The sequence below is a fragment of the Neophocaena asiaeorientalis genome, unplaced genomic scaffold, assembly GCF_003031525.2.
Source record: "Neophocaena asiaeorientalis asiaeorientalis breed wild unplaced genomic scaffold, Neophocaena_asiaeorientalis_V1.1 scaffold249, whole genome shotgun sequence".
NCBI classification, from domain to species: domain Eukaryota; kingdom Metazoa; phylum Chordata; class Mammalia; order Artiodactyla; family Phocoenidae; genus Neophocaena; species Neophocaena asiaeorientalis.
This window is the reverse complement of record NW_020172625.1, coordinates 10,034,699-10,056,560: the sequence shown is the minus strand read 5'-3', so window position 1 is coordinate 10,056,560 and position 21,862 is coordinate 10,034,699. Positions and strand designations below refer to the sequence as shown.

General features: G+C 38.5%; 1 protein-coding gene across 6 annotated transcripts in view; it reads left to right on the top strand.

Moving 5' to 3' along the window:
- CFAP95 (cilia and flagella associated protein 95) overlaps positions 1 to 21,862 on the top strand; it is a 111,024-nt gene that overhangs the window by 36,152 nt on the left and 53,010 nt on the right. For 4 of the 6 annotated variants that reach the window (XM_024738963.1, XM_024738961.1, XM_024738960.1 and 1 more), the window contains exon 2: positions 13,249 to 13,357. The exons of the other annotated variants lie outside the window; for them this stretch is intronic. Coding sequence is in view for 3 of the 4 variants with exons in the window: in XM_024738961.1 (XP_024594729.1) it covers positions 13,249 to 13,357 (109 nt within the window). In the remaining variant the exon portion in view is untranslated. The remainder of the gene's footprint in view (positions 1 to 13,248; positions 13,358 to 21,862) is intronic. 6 annotated transcript variants of the gene reach the window in all.

The following is a 21,862-nucleotide window of genomic DNA, read 5'->3' as shown; positions in this document are numbered from 1 at the left end:
ATCCTCATGGTTTTTCAACTGTTGGTTACCAGAGAAAAGTTCAAACATGCCAATTGAAGGGTTTCTCTGTCTCTTTGAGTTTAAACAGTTTGTTTTGGGCTAAAATAGTCTCTTTCAGAACAGTGCCCACTCTTCTGAATCCCACCTCATCCACCCTCTCCTTTTCCTAGTGGTGTGTGTGTGCATAAGGGACTGAAGTTATATGACATTTGGGGGATGGGGGAGTGAGGCTCCCAGATCTGCATGTGGGTCCTTGTTCTTGTTCACCTTATCCTTTATCCAACTTCTGTGCCTGCTGCTGGTGAACTTTTGACTAATCCACTTGGTTTGTTAAAGACCTGAGGTCCTGCTTTCAGACTCATTTCCATTTTGGCTCTCCTTAGGACTATAGGTCCTTAAGTCATGCTCATCCTCTCCTGGTCCCTGACTTAGGCTGGTGGTAGCCACTGTGGTAGGGGCACCTCATCCCTGAACATGGTGGCCCCGTAGCTGGCCCACTGACACTCAATTCAGCTTTCATCAAATGCCCCACAGAGAGGGTGTGCGTATGCTGTGGTTTGCCCAGTAGAGTTTACTCCCATTGGCCTGAGATTTATTAAAAGCCCTTCTCTCATTTTTTAAAGTGTTCTTCTTTACAAAATAAATGATAGGGTCACCCTACTTATGCCATGTTTGTGAGCTTCTGGATCTGGTTGTTAATAGAAGTTTGAGAAATTTAGACATTTTACTTCTTAGCAGGTCCTGACTTTCAAGAAAAACATCTCACTCAGGACTAAAAAATTTTATCGTTAGTCAGAAGTTAATCACCAGCACTTTATTTTTCTTCATATTCCTGGCAAAACAGTCCTATATCTTCCCAAGGCAAATGTAGATGCCTCTGATTTATTAGAACAAAGGTCATTTTAAAGAGTTAAGCAAAGTGCAAAGATTAATATTTGAAAATATAATCTTACTTTAAGTAAAAAAAGGAGCAGCATGTTATGAATTCTTTTGATAAAAATATATGTCTGTATGTATTGAAAAGAGACTGAGAGGATATTTACCATGTAACACAAAATATTACTGGATAGTGGATTTATGGACTATTTGTCATTTTCTTTTTTCCTCTTTGCCACTTTTACGTTTTCCATAATGAATGTGTATTATTTCAAGTAAAATTACTTGAAAACTTTGATATCACTTTCTACAGCTCTTCCCCTGAAGCAAACATTCTCTAAATGATCAGGATTTAAAGAGAATACTTCATCTCTTTCAGAGTCTGAGTCATTCTTCATGGTTTATTATGAGTCTTTTTAAAATATCTTTTTAATTGCTAGTTTATGTTGGGTAAAAAGGATGATGCTATTCACATTCATTTGGTTTAACCACGCTTTCATTCTTGTCTGTGTTCTATAATGGTAGATCCTATGCCATGGTTATTTTTAATCTAGTGCTACATTCTTATTCCTCAACATACACACATATCCACAAATGCTTTTGAATGTAGTAGTTTTGCGGGGGGGAGCACCTTATTTTCTATTTTTCAGGATGATGCAGGACATTCTACATCCTTTTGTCATGACTGTATTTTTCTTTCAATGCTAGTCTCTTTAATGAAATCCCAACCAAATTCATTTTCTGAAAACCAGTGGTTATAAAATTGTGCCTTGACCTTTTCGTGAGGTTTTGCTCAATTTAACTGGTGGCCAAAATAAAACAGCTTTACTTGCAAGATAACCCTTGCTCTGCAAGGCAGAGTATTGTAGGACAGGCATTTCCTCATGTGGGTGCACTTGGGTTAGGAAAGATCATTGCTGTATACAAGTACCTCTGCCTGAGCCAACTCCCTACGTGTCCTTGAGACCATCTCTTTCCTGGACAACAGGAGTCACCAGAGGCTTGTCATAATGCTACTGTAGTCTTCCTCACAGATAGTCACAAGTGCTTTTTCATCAGCTTTCTTTCTCTTACTGATGATCCTTTTCTAGGTAAAGATGTAAGGAGTGAAGGAGGAGGTGAGAAGAATGTGGGGCTTGGTGACATTTTGATAAGGAGAGTTTCAGTCTATGGACGCAGGATACCCAGGCTCAGGGCTCAAGGTTTTCAATAGCACTAGAATTAGCACTGTCAGAAAAACTTCTCTTAGTTGGCCTTGGAAGCCACCCCATCGGTACTATTTTCTGTGTGTACTGATCAGGCTTCTTTTGATTGCAATTGACAGATACTCGGCTTGCACTAGCCTAAGGAAGCAAGAAAATGAATTAGTTCATGATATTCATGGAATGGTTGATCACTAGATAAGAAGGAGGGCACGGGTGCAGCTTGACCTCAGGAACAACAGGCATAAGGGATGCTAGTGCATCTGGGTCTTGCTCATTTCTTCTCTCTCTTCCTCATTGTGTTTGCCTCATCTTATCATTGAAGACTATAGGAAACATGGCTGCTGTGGTTCAGGAATTTATAACTTACATCTTCATCCACCAAAAATGTTGTTTTTAAGGTATTTTCAGTTCTGAATTTAAAAATTCCAGGTCAGATGTCCATTTTTGGGCCAAGTATTTGTTTGGGGTCATCTGACTGGGCAAGGTTTGGTGGAAAATGACAGCTTTCCGATAGCCATGGGGCAAAATGGACATATCCAGGAGAAAGGAGGAGAGCTAGGCTGATAATCCTATAGATATCTACTATATCCCATCCTATCCTATAGATATCTGCTATATCCTATAAAGAGCTACTACAGTGTAGACTGAATTCCAATTTCCAAATACCCAATTTTATAGCAAAAGTTTAAAATACGGAGTTGAGGAGACGGGAGTTGAGGAGGCTTGCTGGGCAATTACTATGCACTGTGATACGTGCTAGGATTGGGGTAAGCAGAGCTCTCTGGGGACATCCAAGAGGAGCACACAGACTATTAGACCAGGAAAAGTTTTCTAGAGGAGGTTGTCCTAGCTCCTAGGATTCACATGAAGAACTAAAGATGGCACATTAGTTAGTTTTCAACTGAGGGCATTACTGTTCCTTCCCCTAGAGTGTTTGAAAATATGTGTGCAATTTTTATTGCACAATGACTGATAACTAGTGATGTCAAGTGTGTGATTGCAAGAATTGTGACTCCTATTCCTGGGGTGGCCACAGCATCTTAATAGCATTTATCCATCTATCTATATGATGCCCAAGTTACATATCCATAAACCTACAGTCATATGGGTAGGGACAACAGATATATGTTGGCTAGTTTGCATATGGCCATTCAGAGCAAGGGTGTGATCAGCAAAGTCTCTGAAAGATCTTCACAGAAAAGGAATTCCCTACTCGTATAAGAATCCTGAGCTTTCAGAGCTCATTGGCACCTGCTCTCTTTGTAGGGGTGCATGCCAACAAAGCAACCAAATTTTCATTGCAGGCAATCTAGAGGTTAAGATATTGTGGGCTTCTACCTAGACCTTAAAATAATAAGTATGTGTGTTGTATGAATTAGAAGAATTTCATCTAGATAAATTACATTTTACTTACAGGAATTTTTTGGTATTTTAAAACAATCCTGTAATAAATATAAATAGTTGGGAAAGACCACTTCAGGTTGGTTTACACTTATGTCAAAGTGAGTATAGTGAATGTAATGTGATTTATTATAAGTGTTATTGACGCCACCAATGCCTGTGTACCTCTGACAAGTGAGCAGCTCAAGGCAGTTCAAATGTCCTGCTAGACATTCAGGCACAGATAAGAAATTTCCTCCCACAGTAAAACCATCTGGGCCTAGTACTGTTTCAGGCGGTAGCTCTTTTTTCCTTTGACAGCTTCTCTATTTCTTCTTTGGAAATTGTGTGTTTAGACTTTTTGTCTCTACTGAGAACACTTGTAAATTGTTTTTTTTAGAAAGTTATGTGTGCTGTCTAGTTTTCCAAATATATTTGCATCGAGTTATGGAAAGTAGTCTTTAATGATTTAAAATGTTTTCTTCTTTTGATGGTTATATCCTATTTTTATTAAGATATAGTTTACATTCTATACTATCACCCTTTTAAAGTGTGTAATTCAAAGGCTTTTAGTATATTCATGGAGTTGTACATCCATCAACACAATTGATTTTAGAACAGTTTTATTAACCTTAAAAGAAATCCTCCTCCCTTTGCCCTCGAGCCCTAGACAACCACTAATCTACTTCCTGTCTCTACAGATTGGCCTATTCTGGACATTTCATATGAATGGAGTCATATAATATATGTTCCTATGTATGGAATATTATTCTGTTTGTATCTCCCCCTGCCCTTTTCCTTGATTTTTTAGATAGGAGTTTGTCTATTTTGCTTACTTATTCGTTTATTCTGTTTTCTAACTTATTTAATTTTGCTTTTATTTTGAATTATTCTATCATTCTGATTTCTTTTGGCTTACTTGTGCTTTTTAATATTTTTGAATTAGATATTTCACTTATTTATTTTCATTGTTTCTGTTCTATTGATATAAGTACTTAAAACTTGAATTTTTCTCTGGGTTCTACTTTAGCTATATCCTATGGATTCTTATAAGTGGTATTTCTATTTATTGGTATTTTTGAGAAATTCAACAATTTGTATTGATCTTTGATTAAAGAGTTGTTTGATAAAATGCTTACATATTTCCAGATTGAAGAAGGATCTCTTTTTAAATGTGTTATGAATTTCTAGTTTTATTGTATTACCATTTATATCTTTCAAACATATTGAAATAGTTTTTCTTAATTTTTATGAAAGTTCCACGTGCACTTGAAGTTGTTTTCTTTAGGCAGGTCACCAAATATTGGTTTTACTCTTTCCACATGCAGACCAATTATGTTTACCCATTTACCCAAGGAAACTGACCCAAATTCTATCTAGTCATAGGTCAGAAGTCCAAGATCTCCATATGTTATGCTATTGTTTTTCTACCAAGTCTAGTGTGGCTCTACTTGGTTCAAAAATCTATAAAGCAGAAAATTTTTCTGCTTGGTCTCCATATAACCAATATAAAGTGGCAGGACAGAGACAAGATAACTCTAATAAGCACTCTGATTCAGAAAGAGGAAGGATGGAAAGGGCAGTCATTTGTCTATGGTCCTTAAATCCTGTCAGGCAGACATTGTTAGGGAGTCCTGCATTGGTGTCAGAAATGTTCTTTGCTTAGACCCTGATTCTGTTTTCTGGCAGCATACTTTTCCCATTGTTCTTTATGGCCCTCGGCTCTGCCCTGTGTATCATCTTTTCTTTTCCAATATTCTCTTTGACCACACCTGCAATGAATGTTGTAGTATATGCCCTTCTATGGGTTGTTTTGCTTTTTCAGTTCACCTTTTGTTCCCAGAAGTTTGGGGGCCAAAAGTTATTTTAAGTATTGAACAGTTAAAGGATTTTTAAATGCAAACCCCTGGCTTACTTGGAAGTACAATTCTTTAAAGCTTAGGAAGTTTCTTACATGTTTGAATCCAGTTAGTTCCAGCTGCTGGTAACCTCATTCTCAATTCTTTCTAGATAAAGTCCTCAGACTTGCTATATTTCTTTACTTTTTATCCTTGTAATACCTTGACTGTCACTTTGATACTATTGTAGTTACAGAAATCAGAAACCCTGGGAATTTTTTTCTGACTCTCTCCTTAAGCATATGCTTGCTCCAATGCAACTTAACTCACTGGGAGGGTCTAACAATAGGATGAACTTTGCTGCCAGGCAAAGCTTTAATGGAACTTTGTCTTGAAAAAGTCTTTTTCAGTTTTCTCTCTTTTTGAGATCTCTCTGTTTGAGATCTAAAAGTTGTTGGCCCTTTTAACACTTCAAGGCTCAAAATTTCTGGAATATCTCATTTCCTTCTATCTTCTTGTAAGCAAGACAATTTCCTGAATTTATCTCTCTCTTTTTTTAAAATACTTTGGCAAAACCAATTATCAGTAGCTATTTGCATGAAGAACTAACAACTGTCTTCCAGTCTCTTTCCCAGTCTCACTAGGTACCTGGTTTGACTCTTAACCTACTGAGGCTATCAAATGTTTGACCTCTCCAGCCTCTGATACCAGCTTCCTATTGTCTTTGCCTGGTCTTTAGCCAGTGCCATGTATTTTAGATTTTTGCTATAATAACACCTACCCCACTTCTGGTACTTATTTTTGTGTTAGAATAGGCTAGGCTTAATCTATGTTAACAAACAGCTCCAAAAATCTCAGTGGCCTAACACATAAAGATTTGCTTCCTGCTCACACAGAGTCTGCTTTAGGTTTTTGGTGGAGGATAGGCACTCCTCCACATAGATACTCTGGGACTCGGGTTGATTGAGGCTCCACCATCTAGAAAGTCATCAATTGCTCTGGCAGGGGAAAAAAAGAGTTGAGAATTACATAAGAGCTTTCACTGTCTTAGCCCAGAAATGACATATTTCATTTCTGCTCATTTTTATTTTGTTGGCCAGAGCTAGTCACATGGCTTCACTAAATGCAAGGGAGCTGGGAATTTAACCTCTTATATTCCCAGTAAAAAGGAGAAATTGTATTGGCAAGCATAATATCTACCACATATGGAAGACTTCCTTGTAAAACTCCCCTCCTAGGTTAGCTCCAGGGCTAGACTTCAGTCCCTCTAGCCCCTGAAGCCATTGCCCCTGTGCAACATTAGCAAATATCCCAAGGGCATCAGCAGATTTGGTGTTTAAAGTTCTATTTACCCCTTTGGTTACAGGCTTTCATCCAAAAATTGGCCTGGAAATTCCCCACTGGATTTTCAGCTCTTAAATACTTTTAATGTGTCAAAATGTATATATATATATATATATTCTAGCATTTTCCATTGTTTTCAGTGAAAGAGTTTATCTGCATAACTATGGGAATGTAGTTTGGCTGGTGCTCTGGGAGCTCCTGCTTCTGGGCAATCTCACTACTGAGATTTCTTCCTATATCCTCTTTCTTGTCTCTGCTTCTTCCACTTGTCTTCAGCTGGATTTTGGCTGCTTAAAGTAACCCTTGCACATGATGTAATCTAGGGATTATACAATAACTTCGCTAAAAATTAGTTTTCTTTTAATTTTTCCATTTCCTTTGCTGCTTTTGAATGATTTCTAGGAAGAAATGGAAAAAGTGCTCATTTGTGTAGCTATGTTCATAATGGAAGACTGTTTTAACTATAGATACTATTTATGAAGAAAGGCTTTTTCATTTGTTTCTAGTGTGAATGAAATGAATTGCTTTGAAACTACAGAACCTTGTATTATCTACTCAGTATGCATTGCTCATGGATTCATGGAAATGTGCATTAAAATGGTCCTTAAGCTCACATAATATAATCATTTGATGTTATTCTAGAGTAATTAATTCAAATTATCTAAGCTGGTAATATTAAGACTATAGGGATAGGAGTTTATGCAGGTAATCAGACATTTGTTTCTTGTTTTGCAGGGGCCAAATTGGTCTCCATGCCATTCATGCCAATATACTGTCAAGGTGTTCTTTGGATAACAGTAATTACTGTTATATAATACACTTTAAAAACTCGGTCTCTTTTTAGTCCTACTGTTCCACCACCCAGAGTGTCTATGGCCGGCCAATGTAAGCTGTTTCTGGAGTGGAGATCAAAGGAACCATAAGAAGTTTCCTAGGATCTTAAGATAATTGAGATCCAGTAATCAAAACATAAGGTAACAGAATGTCCCAATCCTGATTTGACCAGGACAATCCTGGTTTCACCACTCCCAGTGTACCTATTACCTAATTCCCCTCTCACAGTGTCCCAGGTGGAATAATCAATTATAGTGTCACCCCATTTAATACATGTTCCTCCAGCTGTTTTCAAAGTCATGTGTTTGGCAGTTAATCATACTGACAACATTTATTTAACGTTTCAACTGTTAAGATAGACAGGCTCCCATGCTGTATTCCTCTTGTTTACTCCCAATATTCTCCATAGGGCTTCCTGTTTTTGAAGAGTTTCTTATGAAAAAAATTCATAATAATGATGGGTCTTATTTACATGCCATTCAATATATGTTGAGTGAAGAAAATAACTTCACTTACCTGTCTCGGTCAAATATTTTTCTTTTGAGTGCAGTTTAGGTTTCAAATTGTGTGGTTTCATAGTTGTAGATGCACAAATTGCATACAGCATGAGACACATTGAAAAACAGTGTCCCTCTTCATAAGTCTGAAATGTCACCATTTCTCCCAAGGACGTAAGATTTTCTTTATGACTCTTCCAAATACATCCAAAAGTCTTCATTTGTCAGTTTGATAAATGTGCCGCCAAATAGCACTATCTTGGCATATAAATCATTTGCCTGTGAAATTTTTAAAGAGGATTGTCAAATATTTCTTTGTAGTCTTTGATTCTATTGGTTTTAATGCTTCTAATGTGTCAGGAAATATAGCTGACTCTCTGGGGTAATTTTCTCTTAAAGTCCTAGATAGCAGACGATTATAAAACCTAATGGAAAAGGTATCTTTCTCTTCTCATTTGGCTTAGATATACATCAGAAAATAACAATAGCTGACACAGTAGTTGTGAACTACATTAATAATTCTAAAATTTAAAATTTAAAATTAATATATTCTGCCAGCTGGAGTCTTAACTAAACATAATTTTTTTTTTTTTGCGGTACGCGTGCTTCTCACTGTTGTGGCCTCTCCTGTTGCGGAGCACAGGCTCCGGACGCACAGGCTCAGCGGCCATGGCTCACGGGCCCAGCCGCTCTGCGGCATGTGGGATCTTCCCAGACCGGGACACAAACCCGTGTCCCCTGCATCGGTAGGCAGACTCTCAACCACTGCGCCACCAGGGAAGCCCAACTAAACATAATTTTAACATCTTTGAAATTCACAAAGAAAATGTGTCTCTTGTCAAGTAACCAGAAACCAGAATTCAGCTCGATTTTCATTGTTCACATATCAGATATTGCTCGGATCCACACCCGCTTTGCAATCAGTGTCATGCTTATGTATGCTGAGAGTTTTCCCATTCAGCAAGCAGATTTATAATTCCTCTAGAGACAAGTTTTTGTTGCAAAGAACTAGCATCTCTATATGCATAATCACTCCTTTTTTATGTGTGCTTTTGTAGAGTACGCTGGGATACTCTTTATTTTTATGGACACGTTTGAAAGCCATTACTTTCAGCATTTATATTAAGGTGACAGTAACAAAACGTAAGAAATTCAATCAATCAATCATTTAAGATTTAATGAGTATTTACAACGTGTTAGTCTTTGTTAGGCACTGAGATCACAAAGATGAATAAAAAGTGATCCCTGTGTCTAAATGTTCTTAGTCTAATGAAAAGGAAGATTCATTAATGGACAATTATTTTAAAATGTGAAAGGTGGAGAAGTGATAAAGATAATGGTTTCTTTGCAAATCCCCACTTTGCTTCCCCCACTTAGTCATGGGACCACAGAAACTGTAGAGAGTAGCTTGGTCTCCTCTTCTGCAAGGATAATCCTGTGGTCTAACCCCACCTGTCCTCCTCTGGGAACTGGACCACGATGGCTTAGGGCAGCCTGAGGGGAGCTGCAGATCCCTATCTGAGTATGCTCTGGAGTTGTTTGTTTAGTCCTGCAACTCACTTAAGGATTTATATGTATTCAGTCAAGGGGAACTTACAGATTTGATTTGATGTGAAATCATCCAACTCTTATGGTAGGAAACTCAAGCTCCCAAAGGACCCCAGATACAGATCCAGAAAGTGCTTTTCACAAGGCTTTACGTGGGACTATGTTAGGCTGGAGAAGACAGGAAATTCAGGATCTAGAGTGTTCAGGTGATTGTAGGATGGGTGGTGGGGAGTTGTCTAGAATGGGACCTGCTCATGCTATCTTTGCCCTACTAGATTCTATTGACCTTAATCCTCTCTGAATCAGTCCAAGTGGCATTTTTGACAGCAGGGTCCTGGTTCCAAGCTCCTTTTTATACAGTTGACAGGTCTGATCCTGTCCTGTCAGCCTTTGCCCCATTTGTAATTCTTCATATTCATACTATTTCTCCCACAGTAGGGTAGAGAAAGCAAATTTCCTTTCTTGTAATTAAGGATGTCTTACGTAAAGATTTCTCATATAAAGAAATAGCCACAGCATTTAGCTTTGGGCTTGATAGAGCAAAGTCCTCAGCAGAAGCAAGGCTGATTGTCAAGGAAGATTCTGGCCTTGCTGGTAGGAGGCCCTGGAGGCTCTCCTCCCAGCAAGAATGTCAGCCTGTGTCTGCACACCTGACATCAAAAACACAGCTCTCTCTTCAGTTAGTAGCACAGAATACCTATATTCAAGCTGCTTTAGCCTTGAACTGACTGCTGCTGTCAAATTCATGTCTGGGGAAAATTAATATCTGCAGATCCAGTCTGTAGACTAGACCAGTGCTGGTCAATAATGACTTTTTTTACTAATCCAAAGTGATGTACAAACTGTAAAGACAGCATAACAGTGTAGCAAGGTTTTCATATAGCTAAATTTATTCAGCTTAAAAGACTCTAAGATTGTTTTTACTTATCTTTGGTGTTAAAAGTCTCCTTATTAAAGGTGATAGATAGTTATTTTATTTTTAATGTTCCTGTCAAGACAAAATGTTGGCAATTTTAGGTTGGTTTTACAAATTTGAGTGTAAAGTTTTGCTACTCCATGAAATGCTAAGGTTTGGGGACCACTGATCTAAAAATCTGGTACACAGTCATTCTCTAGAGCTTTCTCAACCTTGGTACTTTTGACATTTTGGATCAGATATTTCTTTGTTGTGGTGGGCTGTCCTGTGCACTGTAGGATGTTTAGCAGCATTGCTGGCCTCCACCCACTAGATGCCAGCAACAACCCACCCCACCCAGATGCAACAACTAAAAATGTCTCCAGACACTGGCAAACTCTCAGGGTGGATTGTAATGGTATATAGGTAGGGTCTGTTATCACTAAGTTTGAAAGTTACTGTTCTAGAGACATTGTAAATTTTATATGATTATATTCATTATTTTCCCATAAAGAATTTTTATTGCAGTAAATGAGAAGTCATGGCAACCATAAATAAATGCAGGTAGCAAGGCAAACAAGGCTATATAAAATGTATATATATATATATATATATATATATAAAACACCTATTTTTATTTTTATGTATATATATATATTTGTCTTACAAAGATGCTATAAAACTTAATTGGTATTGACAAAGAATTTAAGAGTACCCCACAAAGCATATTTTAGATAGACACAATATTATTACATATAATAATATTTGCATTTTTATGTCACTTTTCACTTGAGACTCTCAATCAATTGATTTGTCCTCAATGGATGATTCTCAGTTCATCTCGGGGAAACTGAGGCACAAGCCAATGTTCAACTGACATAATAAAGTCAGGGAATAATTAGCCCTCCCGTTTCCTTCATAATACACTAATCATTTTTACTGTTATTATATGTAGCAAATACATATTTAGGATATAGTAAATATATATTTTATATTTTAACATTTTTTATATATTTTATAATTTTTTAAACATGTATGTTTATTTTTGCTAGGCTGGCAGCCTCTGTGAAGTAGGGACAGGTCTTCAGCTGTGTATCTCTCAGAGCCTGCAGGCTGTGGGCACATCATTTGTGGGCAGCTAGCAGGCATTAGGGAATGCCAACTGCATTAGCTCAGTCCTCCAAAGTTTCATTATAGATTCATGTTTTAATGCTGGGCTTTTGGCTGTTATCTGAGATTGCGGTAAGAAAAGGAACATAACTGAATTTTTTGTAATAATCTAGTTATAATACAACTTAAAATACATGATGGGATAATCAGGCTGCATTCTAACTTTCATGGACACTAATTACCTTTGCCTCCAATTCCTCCAATAAAAAAAGTTTAAAATGATAGTTTATGACTGCTTTGGTATAAAGATGGATATAATTCAAACTGGATTATATTCTTTTTTTTTCTGATTTAAAAATGATTAAAACACTCTCCTGGGCCCCTAAAAGTATCACAAGCCCTGGGCACTGTGCCTACAGTGCCTAAAAAAGAGGTGGGGGAGTAGCATGAACATATATACACTACCAAATGTAAAATAGATAACTAGTGGGAAGCAGCCGCATAGCCCAGGGAGATCAGCTCGGTGCTTTGTGACCACCTAGAGGGGTGGGATAGGGTGGGTGGGAGGGAGACTCAAGAGAGAGGAGATATGGGGATATATGTATATGTACAGCTGATTCACTTTGTTATACAGCAGAAACTAACACACCACTGTAAAGCAATTATACTCCAATAAAGATGTTTAAAAAAAAAAAAAAAAAAGAGGGGGGCCCTGGAAATAATACATTGAAATGTTAACTGGTGCTTTGCCCCTTTGTTCCTATGCTCCTAGGGAGGTGTTCTGGTTTTATTACCTCAGGGAAGAATGACCCAGCAGGCAGCAAAAGAGCCAAATTCTTGGCTTTGGAGTTCAAAAGCTTAGGTTTTAGGATTACACCATAGATTTGGAAGAACAGATGAAGAGCTGGGCTGCCCTCTCCCACAGTAGATGAATAGTTCATGGACTGAAGATGGAGGAGGCCAGAGAAGTTGAGAGCATGTGGATTTGTCTGGTATTTAAGAATACCCAACAAAGCATATTTTAGATAGACACAATATTATTACACATATGTCTTATTTTAGATATGTCTTATTTTAGAATTTATTTTAGAATTTATTCCGAAAATAGATACTTCGGTTGTGGGCCACTTCACCTCCTTTTTCCTTTCCTATCCCCAAATCCCTCCTTTATTATTATCCAACTACCCTTTCAGTCAAGACGTTCGGAATATTTTTTTCCTCTTTCTTCTACATGTTTTAAGAACTGTTTTTCCTTTAGACCCTCTTTCGGAGCAGGAAGCACTGTTATAAATCCATATGAGTAAATATTTTGCTCTCGTTTTGAAAAAAAATTGTAATTAAAATTCATGGTAGAAAAATTTCTAAAGTGGTAAGTTGCCTTTCTAATATACTACATGTCTTATTTTAGAATTTATTTCAGTAACGAATCTACATTATTAAATAAGATTCACTTCATTGGAGTCACTGAATAATTACTGTGTTGGATAAGTATTGTTTTCGTGATACTATTAGTTTTATCACATGTGCTAAATTGTTTTTAGGAAGTAGCCTCAGCATTACTTGAAAAGAGATGGGAAATACATGTCCCAAATCCAGTAAATTTATTATTAGAACAAGGTCACAAATACAGTAAATTTTCATTGCATAATTTTTACAACGTTCAAATGCAATACCTGATAAATAAGCTTTATCCCTTAACAGATTCTAATTTTTTTCTTAAGGCACCGTGACAGAGAAACTTATCCCAAAGATTATGATATAGAGGGTCCTGAAGAAGTAAAAAAACTGTGTAATTCAACATATTGGCGACTTGGAACCAACGAACCCCCAGTAAGTAGTAGCTACTAATTTCTTTAAGTCTGGAATCTTCCTCCTAGTAAAACATGAAAAAGTAGAGGGAGGAGCACTTTGTCAGTGCTCCTCTTAGCTGTGTTAGTAACTTAGGCAGGTGACCTAGCCACTGTGTGCTTCAGTGACCTTACCTGTAAAATGGGTGCACTTCTTAAGGTTATTGGAAAATTAAGTAAAATAAAGCAAAAAAGTGCTTAACTCAAGACCACATAGAAAGTACTCAAGAAATTATTATTATTGTTATGATGCTGTTGCTGCAGCTGCAACATCTTGCTAGATGTCTCCTCTAACCTTCACCATCACCCTGTGAAGTAGGTATTATTATCTCTGTTTTACAACTGGGGAGACTCTCCTAGAGGTTAGGTGATTTACTGAAAGTCACCCAGCCAGGGAGTGGAAGAGTGAGAATCTGAACCCATCTCTTTGGGTTTCAGGTCTTTTGTACTTGTCTTAAGGGGATGGAATTGTGAGTAATTTAAGCATGCTGTTATTATTCTCATAACATTTGTACAGCTAAGTTACAAAAGGAGTATCCATTGCATAGGTACTTCCTATTTGAATTGCTGTGGGTTACTCCTTGGCTATTTAGGTGTCTGCTCAATCAGTGTGCAGGAACTCAACTCCCTAAAGAGTCCCAAATTGTGTCCTACAATGTCAAGAGTTTTGGGACTAGTTGAAGATTCAATTCAACCTTATAGGATGGCCTTGGGGCCTGAAGAGCTGGTAATTTGACAAGGATGGATGTGAATGTGTTGAGAAGACTGTGTTTGTGTATCATATTCTGCCCCCAAAAGGCTGGGCTACTTTGAAAAAGGGTAAGCCTAGGAAGATCCATAATTCTACTTTGGGAATGGTTCTAGAAAATTCTGTGTTCTCCAGGGTGATGGGAATGAATTAGCTTAGCAGAGTCCATGCTGTTTCCTCCCTTTCTGTTATAGTTTACCATAGACAGAGAACAATAAGGATAGCCTGAAAATGGGAATATATTATAAAAATACGGCTGCCTGGATGTGGAACGAGGACACTTACAGGAACCAAGGTGGCTCTAAAGCAAGGCATTCTCTCTGTCTCTCTCTCTCTTCTCTCTGTCTGACACACACACAATCTCTCTTGGCGTCTCTGTTTCTCTCTGCTCTGTTCTCCTCTTGTCCCACAGCTTAAATCTCAGGGGCATTCTGATGGTTTCCTCAGTTTCAACCCTGCCCTGTTGCCTTTGCACCAGGCTGCCTAATTGGTCATTAGCCAGCACATTGATGGAGCTCTAGAGGCCAATGCCCAACTCAGAAAATAACCACTCTGCCCTGCTCTCCCAAACCCAGCTTACCCTTGCTTTCTTGAGCATGGTGAGGACAAGAACAAGTTGGGCAAGGCAGGCATTGCCTGGCATGCACTTAGCATCTTTGACTCTTAAAAACATTTATTTTTGATAAGTGAAAATCTTCTTGGTCTCTGGATTGTGGGAGGAAGTGAGATGAAGTGAAATATGAGGTGTAGGAACCTCAAATATTCATTCCTTATATTCCATGCATTGTAGCAGTTAAGCCTTAGTTTAATAGAGAATGTACAAATAATATTTACCTTCTTTATGACTTTCGTTCATAGTCATTGAAACCTTGTCGTTCCTCTACCAGGTTTACAGTGTGTATTAGATAGGAATGTTACTGAACCAAACTTGGGTCTGCTTCCCAACATTCAGCAAAGCCAAAATTCAGTTTGAAAATAGAGACAGGATTTTGAAAAAGGTGTGCTGTAAGTCTCATCTGCAAACCCCCTTGGGTTCCTCGTGAAGTTATAGATAAGAGGCTCTGGTGATCTGTCTGAAGCAGCAGAGCAGAAAGAGAGGAACTAGCTACATATACATGAGTGGTGGGGCAAGGATAAGTGAGTATTCAGGCCCAGATGTGGCTTTGGGGGATCAGATATGGGCCATGTAAAAGAGAAAGATGACAGGGAGCCATTTTAGAGCCTGCCCAAGAGCACCTCATGTAGGGATGGAAGAGGGATCGACTGTATTCCTATGGGCTAAGACAGGACATTTAAGTGCAGAAATTGGCATCCTGCATCACAGAACATACCATTGAATGTTCCCAGAAAGGCTCTCAGCTTCTATTAGAACACCCTGAGAAAGTCAGCTTTGAACGTCCTTCAGTACCAGACAGGGTCAGACACAGACACGCCCAGAGGAAACCAAAACAAGATTACATGTCCACTTTTCCTGCATTTGCTTCTCTCCTTCCTCATGTCCCATCACCCTCATCTTAAACACTCAAGGAGCCAGAATGAGTTGGTGTATAAGGAAGAAGTCCAACGTGGACAATTGGGAAGAAGCCAACTGAAGCAGACCAGACTAAAACATGCCCAAGGTGGAGGAATGAGAACCTTTCATTTTAAATGAAGTTTTGGCTAGTACATGGGACTGGGCATTTTACTTACCTCATAAAGGCTCTTCTTGAGACAGAAGTAGCAAGAAGGTTTTTATCAATATATTATCTGAGAGTGACCAGAAAAGTCCTGGAGCCTGTCCTATATTTCATCAAAGAGCATAAAAAAGAATAAGCCCCTCCAAGTAACTATGAATGGGCAGCGATGGAAGAAGAATAAATTTGTTTTCTAATTGTACCTACTTACAAGTCCCACTTGTTCAATGAGCCAGTTGCCCATTTGTGTGTAAAATAGAAGTCTGTTCACATCTCTCTATCCCTTTCCTTTACTTTAGTTTCCTTCATGACACTTCAATGACTGGACATACTGGACTTTTTAGTTGTTAATTGTCTTTCTCCCCCTACTAGGATACAAGCTTCATTTGGTCTGTTTTGTTCTCTGCTGTATCTCCCGTTCCCAGAATGGTGTCTGACACATAGTTGGTGCTCAATAAATATTTGTGGAAGGAAGAAGGGAAAGAAGACTGAATTTAACAAACATGTGTTGAGGTCCTGTTATTTTGTTAAGTGCTGGGATAAGAAATGTATGCCAAGTTACCATGCTGAGTGCTGGGGTAAGAAACATAATTCAAAGCAAGGTCGCTGTACATCAGGAATTCACAGGCTTATGTGGTTAATGGGTACCTACAACCACAGTGACAGTGTGCATGATGGATGATAAGATATGGAGAAATAAGGATGCTGTGAGGGGCACTTGAACTGAAATGGATTGATGGGAGGGTCAAGGATGACTTCCTAGGGAATTCCCTGGCGGTCCAGTGGTTAGGACTCTGTGCTTTCACTGCCGAGGACCTGGGTTCACTCCCTGGTTGAGGAACTAAGATCCCACAAGCTGAGCGGTGGTACAGCCAAAAAAAAAAAAGATGGCTTCCTAGTGGAGGTGACCACCGTGAAGCTCCTGAGGTGAATGCTTAAAGGAGCCATCTGTTGGTGGAATCTGGAAACATACTACCTAGGTTTCAGTAGTGGCATAATCAAATTCCTACCCCAGTGGCCTCTCTGGCTTCAGGAGGCTGAGTGGGGCCATGGATTCACAGCAGAGCAGTAATTTAATTCAAGCCACTGGAGTTTCTCTGATTGTCTTATTCGTCCAAGTGATTATAGGAAATAGTGTTTTAAATTCCAATATTTCGTTTCGGTATTTTATTTGGACTTTATTGAGGTACTACTTAGCTATAACAGAGTGAGTCCCATGCAAAATAAATGATCAAGAGTACTTCTATCATTGTTTCTTCATTTGTAAAGTTCCTCACCCAAGGACCCTCACGGCACTACCACAGGCCCTGTCACAATGACTTACGTAAGACCACTTCTGAGGAAGTGCTGCATGTTGAATCCCATAAACTCAGAAGGACTAAATACAGGGCAGATTTGATGCTGTGTCATAGAAGGTGAGAAATTTTAGATATAAAGGAACAAAGAGGAACTTGAGAAATTTCATTAAACAGATTTTTCTTATACAGCTAATGGATCAATGCCAAGGCATTTTTGGAACTAACAGGACAACACTGATGAGCAAATTAGGCTAGTATTAGTTTTAACAGCATCACAGTCACTTTGGACTTAAAAATGACAAATAAATGAAAAAAGAGTGCTAAAAGTATACAAATGTGTGCTAACATTCATTTTATGAGTAGATGAATACCTAAGCAGGTCTCAAATATGAGCTGTTCTAGTGGATGAAAATACAACATTTAAAAATTAGTGACCCTAGCAGGACAGGAATATAGACACAGACATAGAAAATGGATGTGAGGACACGGGGAGGGGGAAGGGTAAGCTGGGACGAAGTGAGAGTGGCATTGACATATATACACTACCAAATGTAAAATAGATAGCTAGTGGGAAGCAGCCACATAGCACAGGGAGATCAGCTTGGTGCTTTGTGTCCACCTAGAGGGGTGGGAGGGAGGGAGACGCAAGAGGGAAGAGATATGGGAACATATGTATATGTATAACTGATTCACTTTGTTATAAAGCAGCAACTAACACACCATTGTAAAGCAATTATACTCCAACAGAGATGTTAAAAAAATAAAAAAGGAAAAATAGATAGCTAGTGGGAAGCAGCCACATAGCACAGGGAGATCAGCTCCGTGCTTTGTGACCACCTAGAAGGGTGGGATAGGGAGGGTGGGAGGGAGACACAAGAGGGAGGGGATATGGTGATATATGTATATGTATAGCTGATTCACTTTGTTATAAAGCAGAAACTAACACACCACTGTAAGGCAATTATACTCCAATAAAGATGTTTAAAAATAATAAGAAAAATTAAAAAAAAAAAATTAGTGACCCTAAAAGGGATATAATTATAATGGATCTGAGAAATTCAATTATCATTTACTTAATTGGTTCAGGTATGTTTTTCTTTGACTAACATAGTAGAATAGTATTTTGAGCACTACAATCTTACAGATGCTTCTAGCATTCAGATCTAAGTACCTGAAAGAGGCATATGGATCAAATTGTTGTAAATGGAGTAATTTTAAATGTCAGTGCAGGAGAATCACTTACACCAGGGAAAAGGAAGATATTTAGGGAGAGTGGGCTGTTGAGTCAGGGCTCCCTCTTGCTTCCTATCTCCATAATCTCTGAGTTTGGAGTTAATGCCACAGGTTCCAGCATTCTCTCCTGGATCTACTTTGGATTGTCTATTCCAATATCAGCACAATTGCATCTGCCTTTCCTGTTTTGGGAATTCTGTATAAATTTTGGCCAACTTGAGTGTACTTTCCTTATGCTGTAACTATGGGCTTATTAATTCTATCAAGTATCTTCTTTGTCATTTCTAGGGATTTGGAACATGAATGAAATGAGACATCTGCCATTTTGATTCCATTACCCTCCTTTGCAACTCTTTCTCTATATCAATAATCATGCCCTAATTTAACTTTTAGAGAAACTAGATTTTAATATTTCATGTATATCAGTTTGCTCAAGCAGGTATAACTGTTAGGTTGAACAAATGGCACTCAAAAGGTGCAATCACACACACACATAGACATACACACACACACACACACACACAGACACACACACACACAGACACACACATTCTTTGCCTCCGTTGTCTATTCACCCTACTTTGTGGAATTAGTTCTTTCTCTACCCCTGGATAAGATCTTGTGCAATTTCCATAATTTTTATGGTCATTCTCAGATAATTAATAGTCTTTTGGTCACATTTCAATAATTAAAATATCTCATCAAAATGATGAATTTTATTTAAGGTTAAAGATTTTCTTCTCCTCCAGCTAGAGTCTGCTCCAGGCCAGGGAAGTCTGCAGAGGAATGTGTGTGTAGAAGGAGGGTTAGCTGATTTTCTATTTCTTTGCTTAGTCTGCTCCGTCCTTCCCTCAGACAACTAGACAAATAAAAGGCCCTCTTGTGATTAGTCTACTAATATTAATTACTTAACTGAGACTGCTTCTGTGACAAGCAGTGGTTTTGTTATCTGAAAGTGACCAGAAGAAAATATGGCACTTGTCCATAATTTATCTCTTCTAGGTGCAGGAAAAGAACCATCCCGTAAAGGCTAACTGGAACTGGCAGTAAAGAAAAATAATGAAATTATTTTTTGCACCCCGTAAGTCTCAGTTGTTCAAAATAATGATGGGAAGAGGGACTCTCTGCTTCTCTTGGATCCTTTAAATAATCTGTATGTGGTACTACTGTGTTCACTTAGACATGAAAGTAGAGCCACGAAAACAGAAAACAGGACAAAACTACTGCTGAGAAATAAGAATAGCCTTTTGGATGATTTTTAAAGGTAAAGACTTTTAACAAAGTATCTGTATTACTTTTTGATGATGACTTTTTTGGCAGTGGTAGGGGGAGTGCTGTTTAACAGGATAAAATAAGACTCTTCCTCAATTATGACTGAAGATCTAAGATAAAAGATGCCAACTTCTCCATTTCATAATGAGAACATGCAGAGCATTTGGGCGGTAACTGGTTTTGAAACTCTTGATCTCTCATCCACGTTGAAGGTTAAAAAAAAAAGGAAAAAAGAAAGAAAATGTTGAAATTGAAGAGACCTGGATGAGAGTATTTGGAATTTGGGGGAGTCATTTGGAGGGGTGTACATGCTGGGTCCCATCCCTCTTGTCCCCACTGGCTGGGGGTGGAAGCATGTCCTGCTCATCAAGCTATAGTGTGGGGCCTGAACATTATCAGACAGGCAATTTGATAAATGTTCCCCTGAAGTCAGGGGACTAGGTGGATTGGGATCTGACTTGTTCCTGAAGCAGCCTGTGGCATCAGAGGGGAGACTTGACTTGAGAATTACCTACACTTCTGTCAGTATGGGTCAGAGGAGCATGCTTTCAGGGAACCCTATAGGGAAGCCAAAAAAGAAATGTCAATTGGGCATCATTTGAAATGAATCTTGCCAAGAGAGATTCTGCCAGGGGGCAAGTCATCCTCAGCACAAAGAGGCTGGTTACACTCAAATGTGGAAATTGAGGGGAAGCCCTAAGTGACTTGCTCTTTTCCTGTACCTGTTACCCAGGTTATATGTTTACTGGGTTTTCTTTTTTTTAAAAATAAATTTATTTATTTTTGGCTGTGTTGATTCTTCATTGCTGCACGCGGGCTTTCTCTAGTTGCGTTGAGCGGGGGGCTACTCTTCGTTGTGCTGCATGGGCTTCTCATTGTAGTGGCTTCTCTTGTTGTGGAGCACGAGCTCTAGGTGCACAGGCTTCGGTAGTTGTGGTGCACGGGCTTAGTTGCTCTGTGGCATGTGGGATCTTCCCAGACCAGGGCTCGAACCCATGTGCCCTGCATTGGCAGGCAGATTCCTAACCACTGTGTCACCAGGGAAGTTCCTGGGTTTTCTTAAGTGTAGCACATATAGGAAGAGTTCATCTTGGAAGATTAGAAATTGGGACTTAAAAAAATTGATACTCAGGAAAATGGGGAAAAGAATGATATCATGAAGTGCACATCCTATACACACATTAGATATCTTTTATATTACCATTTGACTCAAAGTAGATATTATTATGCAAATTAAATGGAAATTTTAGTGATTAGCCTGTGAGTTGGTGCTGTGTTAATTTAGCTATCTCACATATCAAATTGCCTATCTCCAGTTTGTGATATATATATAAAGCCCCAAAGACTTTTAAACATATGGAAGTGCTTTTATAAATTATCCACCCTATGTCAGGTTATGAACATTTCTAGAACAAAGTGATTTTTTACATTAAGATGGTGTAGGATTAGGTTTGCCTATGTGCAACAGAAACCAAAAATCAACAGTGGCTCTGCATATAAGGTTTTATTCTTTTATGTAAAAAGTCTAGAGGATAGCAGGCCAGGACTGGTATGAAATTTCCATAAATTGTCAGAGACCTACTGCTTCTAGCTTCTTGCTCTGCCATCCCTTGTGTAGGGCCCAATATGGCTGCTGGAAATCTGTCATTATGTCCACATTCCATGCAGCAAGAAGAGAAACAGAAGCAGGACCTTTCCTGGAGGTTGTATATGTTTATTCCATTTATGCCCTGCTGTCCAGAACCAGTCACTGGTCATATCTGTGTATAAGGGAGACTAGAAAATGTAGTCTGAAACCTCACGGGCCCAGCTAAAATTTGGGTGTTCTATTATTGATGAAGATGGGAAGTCTAATATTGGGGGATAACATTTACCTCTGATACAGGAAAGTTAACAGGAGGTTAAGAGTGGGCTCTGTCTTGTTTATGGTTTCCTTTGCTGTGCAAAAGCTTTTAAGTTTCATTAGGTCCCAGTTGTTTATTTTTGTTTTTATCTCCATTTCTCTAGGACGTGGGTCAAACAGGATCTTGCTGTGATTTATGTCATAGAGTGTTCTGCCTATGTTTTCCTCTAAGAGTTTGATAGTGTCTGGCCTTACATTTAGGTCTTTAATCCATTTTGATTTTATTTTTGTGTATAGTGTTAAGGAGTGTTCTAATTTCATACTTTTACATGTACCTGTCCAGTTTTCCCAGCACCACTTATTGAAGGGATTGTCTTTTCTCCATTGTGTATCCTTGCCTCCTTTGCCATAGATCAGTTGA